The 18,266-nt window shown below is 40.6% G+C and overlaps 1 protein-coding gene across 1 annotated transcript; it reads right to left on the bottom strand.

The window, feature by feature from the left end:
- Positions 1-13,727: 13,727 nt before the first annotated feature.
- On the bottom strand, positions 13,728-17,748 carry LOC106609543 (angiopoietin-related protein 5-like; the record flags this gene model as incomplete). The annotated part of the gene is made up of 6 exons (XM_045722517.1): positions 13,728-14,578; positions 14,807-14,992; positions 15,216-15,333; positions 17,148-17,239; positions 17,361-17,388; positions 17,722-17,748. Coding segments are annotated over 6 exons (720 nt in total), but the record flags the coding sequence as incomplete, so codon positions are not given.
- Between the last annotated feature and the right edge of the window lie 518 nt (positions 17,749-18,266).

Genomic DNA, 18,266 nt, shown 5'->3' with positions numbered 1-18,266 from the left:
AGTTAACATTCAGCAATTTCAAATCCACTAACTCAGTTAGATTTTCGTACTTGAACTCATTATTATTAATCTGTTAACGTTACTCAAATAGGAGAGAGAAAAGTGGTCGGGACAGACCGTCTACTCTCCTTGACTTTGTTGTGTTTCTAGAACCTTATAAAGAGGTCTTCCATGAGCTATTTCGACTTTGTTAGATTTCTGTTACTCCAGTCAGCAGTGCTTCTTGCGAGAGAAACTTCTCAGCTTTAAAACGGATTAAAACCCACCTTAGGACAACAATGGTTGATGACAGGTTAAGTCACCTTAGAATTCTCTGTGTTGAGTCAAGGAGGGCACGCTCCCTCAACATGGATGAGTTTGTGAAACATTTTGCCAGTTCTCACCAGAACCACAGAATTATGCTGTTTTAAATCTATCTAGGATCATTTGGAATTTAGGTGGTCCCTCTGGTCATGATTAAAACCTGCACTGTGTACTAGCTAGTACACTGACATTCTTAAATGATAAATCCAAAGGGTATCATGTCACACAGGTTTAATTTGGTCTTGAATTAGGCCAATTCCCAAACTTTTCTTTGCTATTAGTTAACGTAATATAAACTCAGCATCAAAAGAAACGCCCTCTCACTGTCAACTGCATTTATTTTCAGCAAACTTAACATTTGTAAATATTTGTATGAACATAACAAGATTCAACAACTGAGACATAAACTGAACATGTTCCACAGACATGTGAAATTGAATAATGTGTCCCTGAACAAAGGGGGGGTCAAAATCAAAAGTAGCAGTCAGTGTCTGGTGTGGCCACCAGCTGCATTAAGTACTGCAGTGCATCTCCTCCTCATGGACTGCACCAGATTTGCCAGTTCTTGCTATGAGATGTTACCCCACTCTTCCACCAAGAAACATGCAAGTTCCCGGACATTTCTGGGGGAAATGGCCCTAGCCCTCACCCTCTGATCCAACAGGTCCCAGACGTGCTTAATGGGATTGAGATCCGGGCTCTTTGCTGGCCATGGCAGAACACTGACATTCCTGTCTTGCAGGAAATCATGCACAGAACAAGCAGTATGGCTGGTGGCATTGTCATGCTGGAGGGTCATATCAGGATGAGCCTGCAGGAAGGGTACCACATGAGGGAGGAGGATATCTTCCCTGTAACGCACAGCGTTGAGATTGCCTGCAATGATAACAAGCTCAGTCCGATGATGCTGTGACACACCGCCCCAGACCATGACGGACCCTCCACCTCCAAATCGATCCCTCTCCAGAGCACAGGCCTCAGTGTAACGCTCATTCCTTCGACGATAAACGCGAATCCGACCATCACTCCAGGTGAGACAAAACCGCGACTCGTAAGTGAAGAGCACTTTTTGCCAGTCCTGTTTGGTCCAGCGACGGTGGGTTTGTGCCCATAGGCGATGTTGTTGCCGGTGATGTCTGGTGAGGACCTGCCTTACAACAGGCCTACAAGCCCTCAGTCCAGCCTCTCTCAGCCTATTGTGTACAGTCTGAGCACTGATGGAGGGATTGTGCATTCCTGGTGTAACTCGGGGAGTTGTTGTTGCCATCCTGTACCTATCCCGCAGGTGTGATGTTCGGATGTACCGATCCTGTGCAGGTGTTGTTACACGTGGTCTGCCACTGCGAGGATGATCAGCTGTCCATCCTGTCTCCCTGTAGCGCTGTCTTAGGTGTCTCACAGTACGGACATTGCGATTTATTGCCCTGGCCACATCTGCAGTCCTCATGCCTCCTTGCAGCGTGCCTAAGGCACGTTCACGCAGATGAGCAGGGACTCTGGGCATCTTTATTTTGGTGTTTTTCAGAGTCAGTAAAAAGGCCTCTTTAGTGTCCTAAGTTTTCATAACTGTGACCTTAATTGCCTACCGTCTGTAAGCTGTTAGTGTCTTAACGACCATTCCACAGGTGCATGTTCATTAATTGTTTATGGTTCATTGAACAAGCATGGGAAACAGTGTTTAAACCCTTTCCAATGAAGATCTGTGAAGTTATTTGGATTTTTATGAACTATCTTTGAAAGACAGGGTCCTGTAATAGCGCCGTTTCTTTTTTTGCTGAGTTTATATGAGCATAAATATGATACTGTAAGTTTGTAATATTGATGAGCACCAAATGTATTTTTATTTTTCAAGTCCATTTCTGCTTGATACCTGGTATGTCAAATTGCAGTGTGCTTTTTCAGAAATGTACTTTTTTGTAAATAAACTATGAAATTTATGTAACACACAAATGCTATCTTATCTCCTTGGTGCTTGAGCTTTATTTCTGAAAATATTTTGGATGTTCAAGACTAGACCCAGATTATATATTAATGAAAACAGAGTGACCCAAATCTCTCCAGTATGTGAGTACTGTGTGTGTGTGTGTGTGTGAGTGAGTGAGTGAGTGAGTGAGTGAGTGAGTGAAAGAAAGAAAGAAAGAAAGAAATTGAGCTGCAGTTCCGAGGTAGAGACCCTGACTATTCATAGTATGTTAAAGAATTCTAGTGAAGTAACCCTTTTGGACCACATTATCTACCACATTGAAGAACTACGGGTTAAGTGGATTATCACTTCTACCTCTAATCAGCAATCATAGGATTCATTCATGCTCCTTAAATGCCAGGTTAGGGTTACACACAAATTTTCGGTCATGGTCTATGGACCCCCTGAAGTAGCCTTGCCCCCCCCCCGGCCACCCCATCTATAAAACTCTAGTTCTGCCACTGGCTGTGGATTGTTTCAAATCTGTAGGCCTATGCCTATTTGGGAAGCCCGCGAATTTGGGAAGCGCTCAAGCAATAGGCCTACATGATTGAGTTGCGGCTGTTAGTTATAAGCATTTAACATTTTGCAACAAGAAGTAGGGGAGTGGTGTGTGCAGTGCTTGACTTGGGCATGAGCTCACCAGAGCTGAGTACCAGAACCTTACATTTTCTACTGCTTGAGTTCCTGCACATCTTCTAAAATATTAGCTCAAAAGTATTGTACAGTTCCTGCACCTAAATATAAACAGTACCCCTGCACCAAAAATGAGTACCTGCATCTATTTTAGTCCAAGTCAATCACTGGATGTGTGGCAAAGATATGGCTTGCCTCTCTGGAATGAATGCACTCAGCTCTCCAGAATGCGCTCAGCTGTTTCTCGCTAATTCTTGTGCATTCGTTGTTTCATTGTGGGAATTGTTTCCTCTTCGATTGCTTATTTTTTATCAAGTCCCCATTACATATGTTACCAATGTCATGAAGCTAGCCCTTTCAGTGAATTGGCTAGCAGAGATGTGAACACCCCCCCCCCGATAACCACCGAGACATCTATTCTAAGAACAATGGACGCCTGACGTATCCATAACAACAGACGCTATCAGGAGCCGCCGATAGAGCTACAACCATGAAAGACTCTGACTTCTGGGGAAGTAACCAGAGACTCTCTGATGAACTGACAATTCCAACAGAGAAGACAACAACGACATATGGGCGTAAATATATTGATTGCAATTATTCCCGAATGAGTGAACATTCATGTGCAAAGGATTAGCATTTCAATGAATATAATTATCCACTGTGTGTAGTGATCCATTTTGTCTTTCCCGCTCCTTTATCAGTCCACACCCCCTTTTCTTTGTATACCAAGCCGTCATATTGGTTTAGCCCACTAGGGGATCTTCCCTATCATTGTTAGTAACCAATACACTGTTTGTTATGCATTTATGTGATTATTTAGTTAGTTAGTAAATAAATGATTAAGCCAATTGGTGTATGGATGATTCATAGTTTAGGCTGGGTTCGTGCAGATAACCAACAATTTACGACATTTGGAAACAATAATTCATTAATAGAAGACTAATTGAGTTATATTTGGAAAATTATAACTGTAATCTGAAGATTTTCCATGATTCCCCAACTTCCTAGTTAATTAAATTGACATGATTAGTTTAATCACGTAATAATAATTAGAGAATTGATTTGATAAAATAACAGTCTTCACATTTAATGATAGCCAGAGACACGACATCAGTAGGCCTAGTAAATGTATCGTTAATCCAGTGTCATTTACATTAGTTTCTGTTAATGCATGTATTAACTATAGTAATTTACCTTTCTCATTATGTTTGCAGTGTTGAGTTCACAACCTCAAACTATTGAGAAACAAGTTTTGGTTAATTTCATAACAATTACAAGTTTTGTCAAATATTTGTTCATTGTCTTTTGTTTGGAGTGCTTTGTGAGCATGAGCATGTTTTCTGTCCTGATAAAGTCGAGGGAGAGTGCGCCTGAGCACGTACAGAAGCAGACGTACCTGGCCTGCTGCATGCAAAAGTAGGAAAGTGTCTATTTTGCAATGTCAGATTTCGTGATTGTCATAACTCACCACATCCACCGCTAATAATCTGAGCTTCGCAGTAATTTCTTCTTGACCTCAAGGAAGTGTTTCTTTAACATCCATTGCGAGTGATAGTTCCTCAGTATTTGAAATAGCTTTCCAACACTCCCGGCCTCGATAATCACCAAGCCTCGGTGTGAAATATCCTGATCTGATCATTCCATATATCCGGATAAAACGCTATAAAAAACTGCTGTTCCAGCTGGAAAATTGTTCCACGAAAATGCCCATATAAAAAATTATGAGAACTGGTATGCAGATCTGTAGAAATTGTAGGATAAATTGTAAGCTTCCCCAAACTTGAAACTAAAGAGCTGCCTATGGTCTTTACTATAACACCCATAACAAAATGATGCGTGCACACATAGGAGGACCCATGAAAAAACGTGCCCGCTTATGGAAATCAATGGCCATTCAACTGATTTGTCTGTAGAGGAGTTTTTCTCAATAGTCGGAAGAAGTTTACTCCTATAAGGAATGTCTCTCCTTATCAGCTTTCCTTCATCTGACTGCAATGATTTTAAAGAACTAAACAGGTGTAAGCAAACCCTGGACCCCGGTCATGGCTAGGAGGGATCCTGCTTTTGACAAATTAACATCAGATTTTACTTTTTATGCAGCAGTTTAGGATAATTAACGTAGCAAGTTATGATAATCAAGCTAAGGTTAGGAAAAGGGTTAGAGTTTAGCTAAAATTCACAACAAAACTACTTTTGACATTAATTTGACATAAGCTGGATTCATTCTAGCCATGGTCCCCCCACATACTGGGTACATCTCAATAGTCTATAGTGGCTTCTTATTCACAAAGGCGGATCTGTCTTCTCTCTTGCACTCTTCAGTGATCTAAAACACAGTACAGGTGAAAGAAATGGGTACATTTCAACAGTCTACAGTAGCTTCCTCTCTCCTCGTTTTCTAGCCCTCATCTGCTCTTAGACAAGATAACAGGATTGTATTGTAGGGGTCAGTTGGGTCAGAGCATGGTGCTTGCAACACCAGGGTTGTGGGTTCGATTCCCATGGGGGACCAGTACAAAAAACGTAAGAACAATGCAATGTACTCACTACTATAAGTCGCTCTTGATAAAATGGACCAAACATTTGAATGTAAAAAAATTATGTATTCACTAGGGGTATTCGTTCAATTTGTCCAATAAGAAACGCTTGTTTTTCTTTTCGGTTGCAAAACGTTTTGATACGGTGTGCACTAATGAATATGACCCAGGTGAAAGCAATGCTCGATGCCCACTAAGAATTTGCTTTCACCTGGTAACTACATTTTCCACTAGAGGGTGATATACAGCTAACTTCCAAAATAAAGGAAACACCCAGATAAAGTGTTTTAGTAGGGCGTTGGGCCACCACATGCTGCCAGAGTACCTTCAATGTGCCTTGGCATAGATTCTACAAGTGTATGGAACTATTGGAGGGATGCGACACCATTCTTCTACGAGATATTCCATAATTTGCTGTTTTGTTGATGGTGGTGGAAAATGCTGCTTCAGGTGGCGCACCAGCATCTCCCATAAATGTTCAATTGGGTTGACTGACTCACACACTCACACACTCACAGAACTTTGGAACTGAGTTATATACAGTGCCTTCGGAAAGTATTCAGACCCCTTGAATTTTTTCACATTTTGTTATGTTACAGCCTTATTCTAAAATTGATTAAATAAATAAAGATTGTCAGCAATCTACACACAATAACCAATAATGACAAAGTGAAAACAGCTTTTTAGAAATGTTAGCAAATTTATAAAAAAACAAAACAGAAATACCTTATTTACATAAGTATTCAGACCCTTTGCTATGAGACTCGAAATTGAGCTCAGGTGCATCCTGTTTCCATTAATCATCCTTGAGATGTTTCTACAACTTGAATGGAGTCCACCTGTGGTAAATTCAATTGATTGGACATGACTTGGAAAGGCATACACCTGACTATATAAGGTCCTGAACCCGGCAAATCTGAGCAATCGGGGGAGAAGGGCCTTGGTCAGGGAGGTGACCAAGAACCCGATGGTCACTCTGACAGAGCTCTAGAGTTCCTCTGTGGAGATGGGAGAACCTTCCAGAAGGACAACCATCTCTGGAGCACTCCACTAATCAGGCCTTTATGGTTGAGTGCCCAGACGGATGCCACTCCACAGTAAAAGGCACATGACAGCCTGCTTGGAGTTTGCCAAAAGGCACCGAAAGACTCTCAGGCCATGAAAACAAGATTCTCCCCATCCAACCTGACAGAGCTTGAGAGGATCTGCAGAGAAGAATGGGAAAAACTCCTCAAATACAGGTGTGCCAAGCTTGTAGCGTCATACGCAAGAAGACTCGAGGCTGTAATTTCTGCCAAAGGTGCTTCAACAAAGTACTGAGAAAGGGTCTGAATACTTATGTAAATATGATATTTCTTTATTTTTAATAAATTAGCAAAAAATGATAAAAACCTGTTTTTACTTTGTCATTATGGGGTATTGTGTGTAGATTGAGGGGAAAAAACAATTTAATACATTTTAGAATAAAGCCTAACAAAATGTGGAAAAAGTCAAAGGGTCTGAATAATTTCCAAAGGCACTGTATAGCATAAAGAGGTATAGAGTACAAAGGCCAGAGTAAAAGTATGCCAGACTTATTGGTAACCTCCCGGTAGTGCTATCCTCCTCTAGCTACTGTCTTAAAGATCAACTAAACACTCAACCTCCATGGACGTACTGTGCTAGTCGGTGCCTACTGGGAATAATACACTTATCTTTATCAATGTCTCTGTGTGATGAGCATATTTGAATATGTTAATGAATAATTCAACTGTGTTCTTTGTCCATCTTCCTATAAGTGGGTGTAAAAACAAACAAGGATGTGGTCGAGCAACATATCTAAGTATGGGCTTTGCGGGTGGTGGGTGTGTTTTGTGCTGATCAGCAGCATATAAGAAAGGGACGATTGAGCGCTAATAAACACACACTCTCACTGTAGACAGCCACCTCTTCATACCTGTCTGCCTCTATAGGGGGGACAAATGGAGCGTTGGAGGTTGAGCTTACAGGGTAAGTGTGGTATTATCTATTTTAAATACTCTTATATTGTTTTAGAATGGACTTTAGAATGCAGCTTGAAATATTTTTCCATTTTATATTAATTTCTCAATGTACTGTATATGCATATTTGTAAATGCAGTTCATGGAATGCACCTTGAAGTGTTGTTCCATTGTTAATGTTTTTTGGCTGACTTTCAAGGGGAAGTTCAGGATTTTATATCGTAGTGTTAGATGGTTCCTCACCCTGAAAGTAGTCTATGGGCCAAGAGAAACTAGAATCCTTTGTTTGGTTTTCCTTAAACAGCTACCAATTGGATACCACGAAATTGGGGTGAAAAAAAAGAAGAAAAACTACAAGCAGCTAACTTTAGCCACCGCTAGCTAAAAATCAGTGGGAGTGATAGGGTTAAAAGTGCAATTAAAAGAATGTCATTGACAAATCAACTGAAATCAACTCATTATTTGGTTTAAGTTTACTTGGAGTGATTTATCCATGTAGCCCTTTCCTGCAGTCAATGACCAAAAGCGCCCTCTTTGGCCTCATGGGTGGAATGTTATTAATATTTTTCATAATTTAATAATTAATAAAGATCATTTCAAAATACCCAACGAAAAACCGGTGTTTCTAACAGTTTTGCTATATTTCAGTCTTCTCTGATGTATATGAAGTGTAATATTGAGATGCAAACTCAAAATGGAATACATTTCACCTCTATATCTGACATGGTACAGGTGTCTTCTTTTTAACCCATAACCATGTGTGAGGTGTATACTTTTGTTTCAAAGTAGATTTGTTTGACTACCAATAATCACTTTGTGTGACCCTGATTTAGCCCACTGCAGTAAAAGGTAAAAAAAAATGAATCCGGTTGCTCCTTTCACTACCGTTGATTGTTAGCTAGCGATAGCTAAAGTTAGCAAAAGTTTGTACAGCCTATTTTTGTTTCGATTTGAGTTACTTCAATTACAGATAAAGCAAACCATGAAACCCCATTGTTGGTTTGTGAAAAAAATATGGTGCATTGACACATTTTTGCTTATTCAACCATCTAACAAGAAGCTTGTAATGCAGCTATGGTGCAGCTATGCAAATCACTATTTTTGCATTTAATGTCATCAATAGGACAAGATAACACAACAATGAAAGCTCAATTTGATTATCTTTCCTTGTGAGTTGCATTTACGGCACTCTCCAAGGTGTTATAAGGAAATGAATGTCCAGTTATAAGCTGTACAGTTACGTATGCCATGCCTGATTATAGTTTCTGTCTTTATGACCTAGGAAAATGGAGTTGTATCAGAATGTTTAGCAATTCACATGACTGACTCATTGTTTCTACCAAATTCCCCTGGTTTCTTGTTCATGATGCTAAACTGACTTGGCCTTCTTCCTCACTCACAGCCAACATGTTTCAGTTCATGTTGTTCACTACTCTTCTGCTGGGTAAGTTACGTCTAAGACTTTTGCTGCATCGCAGGAAATGCAGAGATTCACTGAACCTGCACTAACACACATTATATTAACAGTATTGCACTTTTCATGTGGCCTACTTTTGGCCAGCTAAAAGCGTATAACCACCGTTCAAGCAACATTATGGACTAAATGTTCAAATCCTGTTGCTGCAGGATTATTTTGCTGTGACAATATGGGTGAAATTAAGATCCTACATCTGTATAGTGATTTGTGAATGTTTGGTGGTCTTATGGTTTGAATTGCTCTGTGGATGCTCTTCCCACAGATTTATCCTCAGTGTCCAACACAGCTGTTCTAGTACGGGATGGATCCTCTGTGACTCTGCCCTGCAAAAACTCTGACATGAGTGATGCTTGCTGGAGCAGAAATTGTAGTAATTGGGTTTGGTGCGTTGAACCAATAGTGGAGGTATCCGGACCTGACATCATTCCTTCCCGACACACCCTGACAAATATAGTCTCAGAGGAGACCTGAGCATTGGAGAGGTAAACCTCACCCTTTCAAATGTGAAGCCAGCAGACGACGGGACCTACTGCTGCATGACTACTGCTTCACCAAATCCAATGACCTACAGTCTGAAAATAGTTAATGGCAAGTGGTTTTAAGTCAATGTCCTTAAATTCTGGTCCAGGGAAAGTACTCCCTTTCTAAGTATGCGTTTGCCTTTATTGTTGCTTGTGTCACTGACAGTTGTCACAAACAGTATTTACTATCAACTCACTGCGATACTAGACGTTTGTCCAACAGCCGCAAATGTCAGATTTTGGAATGTCGAATCATCACTAGAATTGACTTGCCTGGTCAAAATAATGACAATACCTCATCACATTGATGACTTCAATGACGCAATAACCCAGATTTGGTTAAGTTTAGGCAAGGACTTGGTCAGGGCTACTGTTAATTAAGGGAGAAGTTACACGAGCGTTAGAACTGATCACGTGCTAACACCTGCTCAGCAGCCCTCTGGTGGACGAACTGTCATACTGCCTCCCGACGTATAACTAACTTGGTCAGACATCCAATAGCGCAGTCTGAGGCTTGCGACCTAGCTGACTTGCCTGAACTGTTTTATTTTGTCTTTGTCACACAGGTTGTGTGAGGGAGCTCCTGAAAGATGTTTGTTTCATTTATAATGACATTAAGAACTTTGCAAGCCCAAATGCAAACCAATGTCAACAGAGCTGCACCCAACTTGATGCCTGTCAGTATTTCACATATATTCACAGGTAGACATGTTCAATTGAAATATACAACATTCCAATGGTACAGCTGTTAGTGTAGTTTTTATAACTGTTACTGGTACCCACAGAGATCCTATCAAATTACAATATATGTACAAATTCATTGTTTATTACAATATTTTACCATATTTGATCTGTTTCTAGAATTAAAGCTTTTCTTTACCAATATGGATGATTCTGTTGTTAGAATGTCATTGTGCATTCTAATAATTCTGTATGTCATTTTATGCTGCTACCAGTACCACTGATCATAATAGTTCGTAAACCATGAAAAGGAATCTCCAGCTGCACATAGCTTCATAACCTCAACAGCGAATTTACCACCTGACTGAGTTAGCAATTACACAAACTTTCATATGCAACAGATATCAACATAATCAAAAGATAAAGTCTAACTAAATGTTGATCTTCTCACAAAGTCGACAGGTGTGCTATCTGAAGGGCTCAGCTCGTGGCAGGGCAATGAATGTCATACACTTAAAAGACAGAGTTTCAGGCTACACCCTTAAAGACTGCGAGGAAAAAGGTAAGCACCCCACCTATTTTTATCTGAAGATCGTTATAAAGACACATTCCGCAGCTTTTCCTTCTCTTTTGGACTACTATCATGGGTAGTATTCACTAGAACCAAAAAAGGAAGCAAACGGGCCAAACCAGAGCTCTCTGAATTTGTCCAATACGCTATGCAAGTGATGCATTGTTTTCGAGGAAGTAGCCTTGTCGTTTGTTTTGGAGGGCTAAAACTTTACAAAAGCCATCTGGCCATCTGGCCATCCACCAACACAAATATAATTATATATACAGTACCACTCAAACATTTGGCTACACCTACTCATTCAGGGGTTTTTCTTTATTTGCACTATTTTCTACATTGTAGAATAATAATGAAGACATGAAAACTATAAAATAACACATATGGAATCATGTACTAACCAAAAAAGTGTTTGGTTAAACAAATCTAAATATATTTTATATGTTAGATTCTTCAAAGTAGCCACCCTTTGCCTTGATGACAGTTTTGCACAATCTTGGCATTCTCTCAACTAGCTTGACCTGGAATGCTTTTCAAACAGTCTTGAAGGAGTTCCCATATAGGCTGAGCACATGTTGGCTGCTTTTCCTTCACTCTGCAGTCCAACTAATCCAAAACCATCTCAATTGGGTTGAGGTTGGGTGATTGTGGAGGCCAGGTCATCTACTGCAGCACTCCATCACTCTCCTTCTTGGTCAAATAGCCCTTACACAGCCTGGAGGTGTGTTGGGTCATTGTCCTGTTTAAAAACAAATGATAATCCTACTAAGCGCAAACCAGACGGGATGGCGTATTGCTGCATAATGCTGTTATAGCCATGCTGGTTAAATGTGCATTGAATTCTAAATAAATCACATAGTGTCACCAGTAAAGCACCCTCACACCACCTCCTCCATGCTTCACGTTGGGAACCACACATGCCGAGATCATCCGTTCACCTATTCTGCGTCTCACAAAGATACGGTGGTTGGAACCAAAAATCTCAAACTTGGACTAAAGGACAGATTTCTACCAGTCCATTGCTTGTGTTTCTTGGCCCAAGCAAGTCTCTTCTTCTTATTGGTGTCCTTTAGAAGTGGTTTCTTTGCAGCAATTCAACCATGAAGGCCCGATTCACGCAGTCTCCTCTGAACAGTTGATGTTGAGATGTGTCTGTTGCTTGAACTCTGTGAAGCATTTATTTGGGCTGAAATCTGAGGTGCAGTTATTCTAATTAATTTATCCTCTGCAACAGAGGGAACTCTGGGTCTTCCTTTCCTGTGGCAATCCTGATGAGAGTCAGTTTCATCATAGCACTTGATGTTTTTTTTTTTTTATTTTATTTTATTTAACCTTTATTTAACTAGGCAAGTCAGTTAAGAACAAATTCTTATTTACAATGACGGCCTATCAGAAGGCAAAAGGCCTCCTGCGGGGACGGGGGCAGGGATTAAAAAAATATATTTTAATAAAATATAAATATAGGACAGAACACACATCACAACAAGAGAGACAACACAACACTACATAAATAGAGACCTAAGACAACAACATAGCAAGGCAGCAACACATGAAAACACAGCATGGTAGCAACACAATATGACAACAACATGATAGCAACACAACATGGTAGCAGCACAAAACATGGTACAAACATTATTGGGCACAGACAACAGCACAAACGGCAAGAAGATAGAGACAACTTTTGCGACTGTACTTGAAGAAACTTGAAAAGTTCTTGACATTTTCCAGATTAACTGATCTTCATGTCTTAAAGTAATGATGGACTGTCATTTCTCTTTGCTTGTTTGAGCTGTTCTTGCCATAAAATGGACTTGGTCTTTTACCAAATAGCCCTATCTTCTGTACACCACCCCTACCTTGTCACAACACAACTGATAGGCTTCAATGCATTAAGAGGGTTAAGAAATTCCACAAATGTACTTTTAACAAGGCACACCTGTTAATTAAAATGCATTCCAGGTGACTACCTCATGAAACTAGTTGAGAGAATGCCAAGAGTGTGCAAAACTGTCATCAAGGCAAAAGGTGGCTACTTTGAAGAATCTGAAATATAAAATATATTTTGATTTGTTTAACACTTTTTTGGTTACTACATGATTCCATATGTGTTATTTCATAGTTTTGATGTCTTCAGTATAATTCTACAATGTAGAAAATATAAAGAAAAGCCCTGAAATGAGTAGGTGTGTCCAACCTTTTGACTGGTACTGTATATATCTTAAATTACTGCGTTTTCACAAATGTTATGACAATCGTCAATCCCATTGAAAAGATTAGGGGACATGATACGGAATGAGAGGCAGAGAGGCAGTTAAGAGGCAGTTACTTTCAAAGGGTATAAGAAACGTTTGTTTTCGTTTTCTGTTGCAAAACTTTTTGCTACTGTGTGCACTAATGAATAAGAGCCTGATGTCAAGATGTTTCTCTTCACAGGAAAGAAAACTGTAAGCATGGTGAAGATGTTACTGAAAGTACCTCCAGGAGTTGACCTTAATGACCCTCTGGTGAAAGAGCAAATTCTCACGCAGGTGGGAGGAGAGGTTTCAGGGAGTAACTTTGGATCTTTGCTATAGATTTGCTATGGCTCTTTGACAGCGTTGTACTGTAGCCTAATCAATGAAGTGAAAGAATACCTCTCAGACATGTGACAACACTTATACAAATGAGTAAATGGCCATCAGATCATTTTCTGTGGATCGCATCTTTATACAGCATTTGTCATCCATGTTGTTTTTAGATACAGGCAGAGATCACCAAGAGAGATGGAGGTGCATCTGTGCAATGGAAGGAGCAGCTGGATGGCAAAGTCTTCCAGAAGAAAGAGAAAGAGGAGAGAAAGAAAGAAGGTAAGTCAAAAGACATGACCATTTGAATATTCAAAGTCTGTTAGTCCATTTAGTCCTCATTCTGGGTTAATACCTCAATATAATGCATCATAATAAAAATAGCAATACATATTACAATACCTCTTTGTGTGTGTGTGTGTGTGTGTGTGTGTGTGTGTGTGTATAATTATCTCTTCAGGACACTGTAAAGAAATCACAGGAATGCTGAGTGAGAGTCCTACAGGTGACAAAGTGGGCTTCATTTATTTGAAACAGAAATTCAATTGTTGACGAATACTTTCTTCTAATTGTTCTGCTTTATCCGAAATGTCACATCATGTTCAAAGAGTTGTAGTAGGCACAGCAGGGTATGTTGATTTGTTAATCATAATCTGTTCAAAGTTGAAGCCTTCATTCTTTTTATGCTTTATTTAACCATGATCAGTCACATTGAGATCTCTTTTTCAAGTGAGCCCTGGGATTAATGTAGCAATGTGTAACAAAGCTAAATATCCCTATTCAATCAAAGCTAGAAACCAGGCTTCTAGGGTAGGAAAACAACCTATTTACTCTATGATGAGAAACAATGAATGATATCATATGCAATAAGTACAACTTTTTATTTCACTTTAAAACACAGAGCTTTGAATGTGTGAATTAAAGCATGTTTACAGGGCAAAATAATGTTGTCTGAACTTTATTGAGTATGGGCTAAGTGTGTGCTAAACAAATGTTCTAAAGATAATTATATTTGAAAACGCATACAATATCAACATTCCAGACTATAAGTTATGTCAAACACTTTAAACTGTTCACATTAGATATACAGGTCCTTTCCAGGTCTCCCAGTGGAGGCCGGAGGCCCAGCCGATCTGTTTGCCGGCGGGGTGCCAGTCTCCGTTCAGGCTGGCAGAGCCACAGCGACTGTACCACCACCCTCCTCCTCCCTCCGAGAAGCTGCACGTGTTCTCGGCGATGTCGCCAAAGATGCAGGGCGAGCAGCCATCATTGTCCTTGTCGGTTGTGCTGAAGCCAAAGCCCTTTTGGTCAATGCCGGCGTATTTCCCACGGATGGCATCACCTATAGAGAGACAGGGAGTGATGAAGAGAGAGTACATCAGTTCTACTTCTCTCTTGATTGTATTGACTTCCAAAGGATACACCATTTATAAATATCAACCCAGAATACATATCATATGACATATGTGCTGTGTAATGGTCCCATTGCTGCCACCAAATGTGAAATAACTATAACACTGAAGTAAATAATATGACCACTGTCACCTTGTGCTGTTGAAATCACAGTTACCTGCGTTGCCCCTGTAGGCCCCAACGTTCAGCTTGTAGCTCTCCTTCTCCGTGCCCAGACGGAAGTCACTGTACTCAGCGAAGGCAGTGCCCCCTTCAAAGTCCCACAGGTCGACCCGCATGGTCGATCTCCGCCCCCTGCCCTTTGTTAGAGCAAACACCTTACTCAGACCCAGCCAGTGGTCCTCTAGGAAACAACAGGGAAGAGAACTGAATTGAGAAGTGAAGAATGTACTTAACATAAATCCACTGCAGCATGGGGAACCCTCTGTGACAGGTTGACTTAGAAGTAAACATGAGCATTATAAACAAATGCATTTCAATGTTTGTAACATTGGCTCAGTAAACTACACAGTTTTCAGTATCAGTTGCTGGTGGAATGTGAGGTGCTCAGAGGGACCATTCCTTACTCTGTCGATTTCCAAAGCCTTGTTCATTCTTGGCCCACTTCTTGTTGAAAAGAACCTCTGCCCCAGAGCGCCTCTGAAAGACTGTCCAGCCTCCGTCCACCAGCATTTCACAAAACACCTGTATACAATATCAATGTACTTTTGAATCAACAATGTTTTTGACAAGTTGTTTTGTTGTGAACAAAACGGTCCAAGAATAGAACCCTGTGGAACTCCATTAACTCTTGCAAGCCTGGCAACACCTTCAGCATTCTATAGCTAAGCTTTACCGCCCCTGTGTGGTTGTGTAACCAAATGACAACAGTAGATATTAGTGATGCACCAATATGATATTTTTAGCCGATACCGATATTTTCCTTGCCAAAAAAAATTATACCGATAACCAATATTTTAAATTTTAGCAGCCTTTTTAAGCATTCTAGTACAGTTAAATAGTTAACACACACACACACACACACACACACACACGGATGCAGCGGTCTAAGACACTGCGCATCAGTGCAAGAGGCATCACTACAGTCCCTGGTTCGAATCCAGGCTGTATCACATCCGGCCGTGATTGGGAGTCCCATAGGGCGGCGCACAATTGGCCCAGCGTCGTACGAATTTGGCCGGAGTAGGCCGTCATTGTGAATAAACATTTGTTCTCAACTGACTTGCCTCGTTAAATAAAGGTTACACACACACACACTCACACACCACACTGACCAAAAAGTTATTTTGTTGGCATTTACGTATGTCCCCATTACCAGTAAAACATAATCAAAACCAATTTTTTTTTACTTCCTTGCTGTGCTCTTTCATGGTTAATATGTTCAGCTTCATTCTCAACCAGGATTTCATCATACATGTCAAGCAGGGAAGTTTCAGCCCTGTCTGTCCGTGGCCTCTCTTCCTCGGTGCGCACGGTCACTGTGTCCGTTTCCATCTTGTCCTGTTGTGTGTATATAACATTTCACATAAACCCTGTTTCTGGTCTGGATCGTAATAGCGGTCCTTGTACCTAGCATTGAGCATGGTGGTGACACAGTAAAGAGGCTCAGAGAGAATGCCACTGACTCGCTTGTTCACAGCCTTGAGTACTTTTGTAAGTTTTAACCCCACGGTCTGTGTGGGCAGTTTTGTTGAGCAGGCGCTTCAATGCCATGACAGAGAGTATCACGTCTGCTGCAGACGCAGTTGATGAGCTTATTTCTCCAGTCAGTTGTTCAAATTGGCGCTAGGAGTGTGTTCATGTTTCCATGTTTCAAACATGTTCTCAAATGCCACTGAAATGGCAGCAGTGGCATGAGAACCAGCACATTCTTGAGCATGCAATACGGCTTTCCTCAGTACGAAATCCTCGTCGACCCACTGTGCTGTCAGACTCCGCATGCTCATGGAGCTGACATCGCAGGTCCAAATGTCAGTTGTGACGCCTATAGCAAGTAGCTCACAGATGTACATTTCAACAAAACTGTGTAACTCCGGTAGAGCAACATCTGAAAAATAGTGTGTACCAGGGCTCGACCAGTCGGTGAAAGCCAACATCATCCACGACAGAGGACGGTTGACTGTCAAGGGCAATGAAACCATTATCTTGGCGTTAATGGATTTCACCTTTGAGTTGTCTCGCTGAAATTTTCTTACTCTTTCAAATGACTGCTCGACTTGAAGTTGTTTAGTTGTTGGAAGTGTGCGCTTAGTATTTTTCTGCTTTTGTTCTGTGTAGCGTTGTCTTTTACGTGGCGTCATTACGTCATCTACTTATGTTATATAGGTATACACGTCAGCTTTGACACCGGTTTTGCACATCGGCGTTAAACAAGACATTGGGCCGATGCCGATGTTGGCATTTTTAGCTAATATCATCCGATTCCGATATGCTCACCGATATATTGTGCATCCCTAGTAGATATAGTACCTGGCCTAAATATTTAGATGTTTCCATACCTTAAAGGGGGATGTGACTCCTGCAGGCTGAATGACATAAACTCCACTGGTGGTTCGAGGGGAGAGAGTTTTGATCTGTGTGCAATGTGTCCCTGAAACAAGCAAACACATATGCACATACACAATAACATATTGAAAAAGGCAGGGGTCGGGTTAAGAATGGTTGTCTCTTGTGTTTTTCATGTAAGTAAAACAAATAAGTGTTACACTTACCTTGAACAACTAAAGGTGTTTTCTGGCCCTGTACAAACCAGCAGATAAGTAATGATTACTCCCAGGTTTAAAGGAATAACATGTTTCTCTGTTTATCAGTGCTGACTGACTGTATATTTACCTGAGTCTGGTCAGTGAGGCAGATGTACTGTTTATCAGTGCTGACTGACTGTATATTTACCTGAGTCTGGTCAGTGAGGCAGATGTACTGTTTATCAGTGCTGACTGACTGTATATTTACCTGAGTCTGGTTAGTGAGGCAGATGTACTGTTTATCAGTGCTGACTGACTGTATATTTACCTGAGTCTGGTCAGTGAGGCAGATGTACTGTTTATCAGTGCTGACTGACTGTATATCTACCTGAGTCTGGTTAGTGAGGCAGATGAGACAGATCACCAGTCCACAAAAAAATTATCCTATTCCACATTTTGTCAAATTTTCTGAGAGAGAGGGAGAATGAGAAAGGGGGGGAGAGTGATGAGAGCAAGAGGGAGAGAGACAGAGAGAGAGCGGGAGTGATGAGAATGTTATTTTATTTTCTGCTTTTTCCTTTTAATGGATATCATTGATATCACATTATTATTTTTTATTGTAATCCCACAAATTATCATCTTTTTGAAATGGCTCAAAAGACTGATATTAATGTCTAACTTATCTAAAACCGTCAAATATCACAACATTATCACAGAGAACCTGAAACGTCACCATTTCCACTCCACTCACAACATAGTGGTCACCATACATGTACCCTTCAAATTCAGTTTGACCCAATTAGGCGGAAATGAAACAGTTAAATACTAGTTAGACATTTCACACAGGAAATATATTATGCAAATTATTATAATCACAAATTACAAAAATGCCTGCATGTGACTAATAAATGTAGAGAGAACCTACCTTGTCCT

Source organism: Salmo salar, chromosome ssa07 (genome assembly GCF_905237065.1).
Source record: "Salmo salar chromosome ssa07, Ssal_v3.1, whole genome shotgun sequence".
Classification (NCBI taxonomy): Eukaryota; Metazoa; Chordata; class Actinopteri; order Salmoniformes; family Salmonidae; genus Salmo; species Salmo salar.
This window is presented reverse-complemented; position numbering and strand designations above follow the sequence as displayed.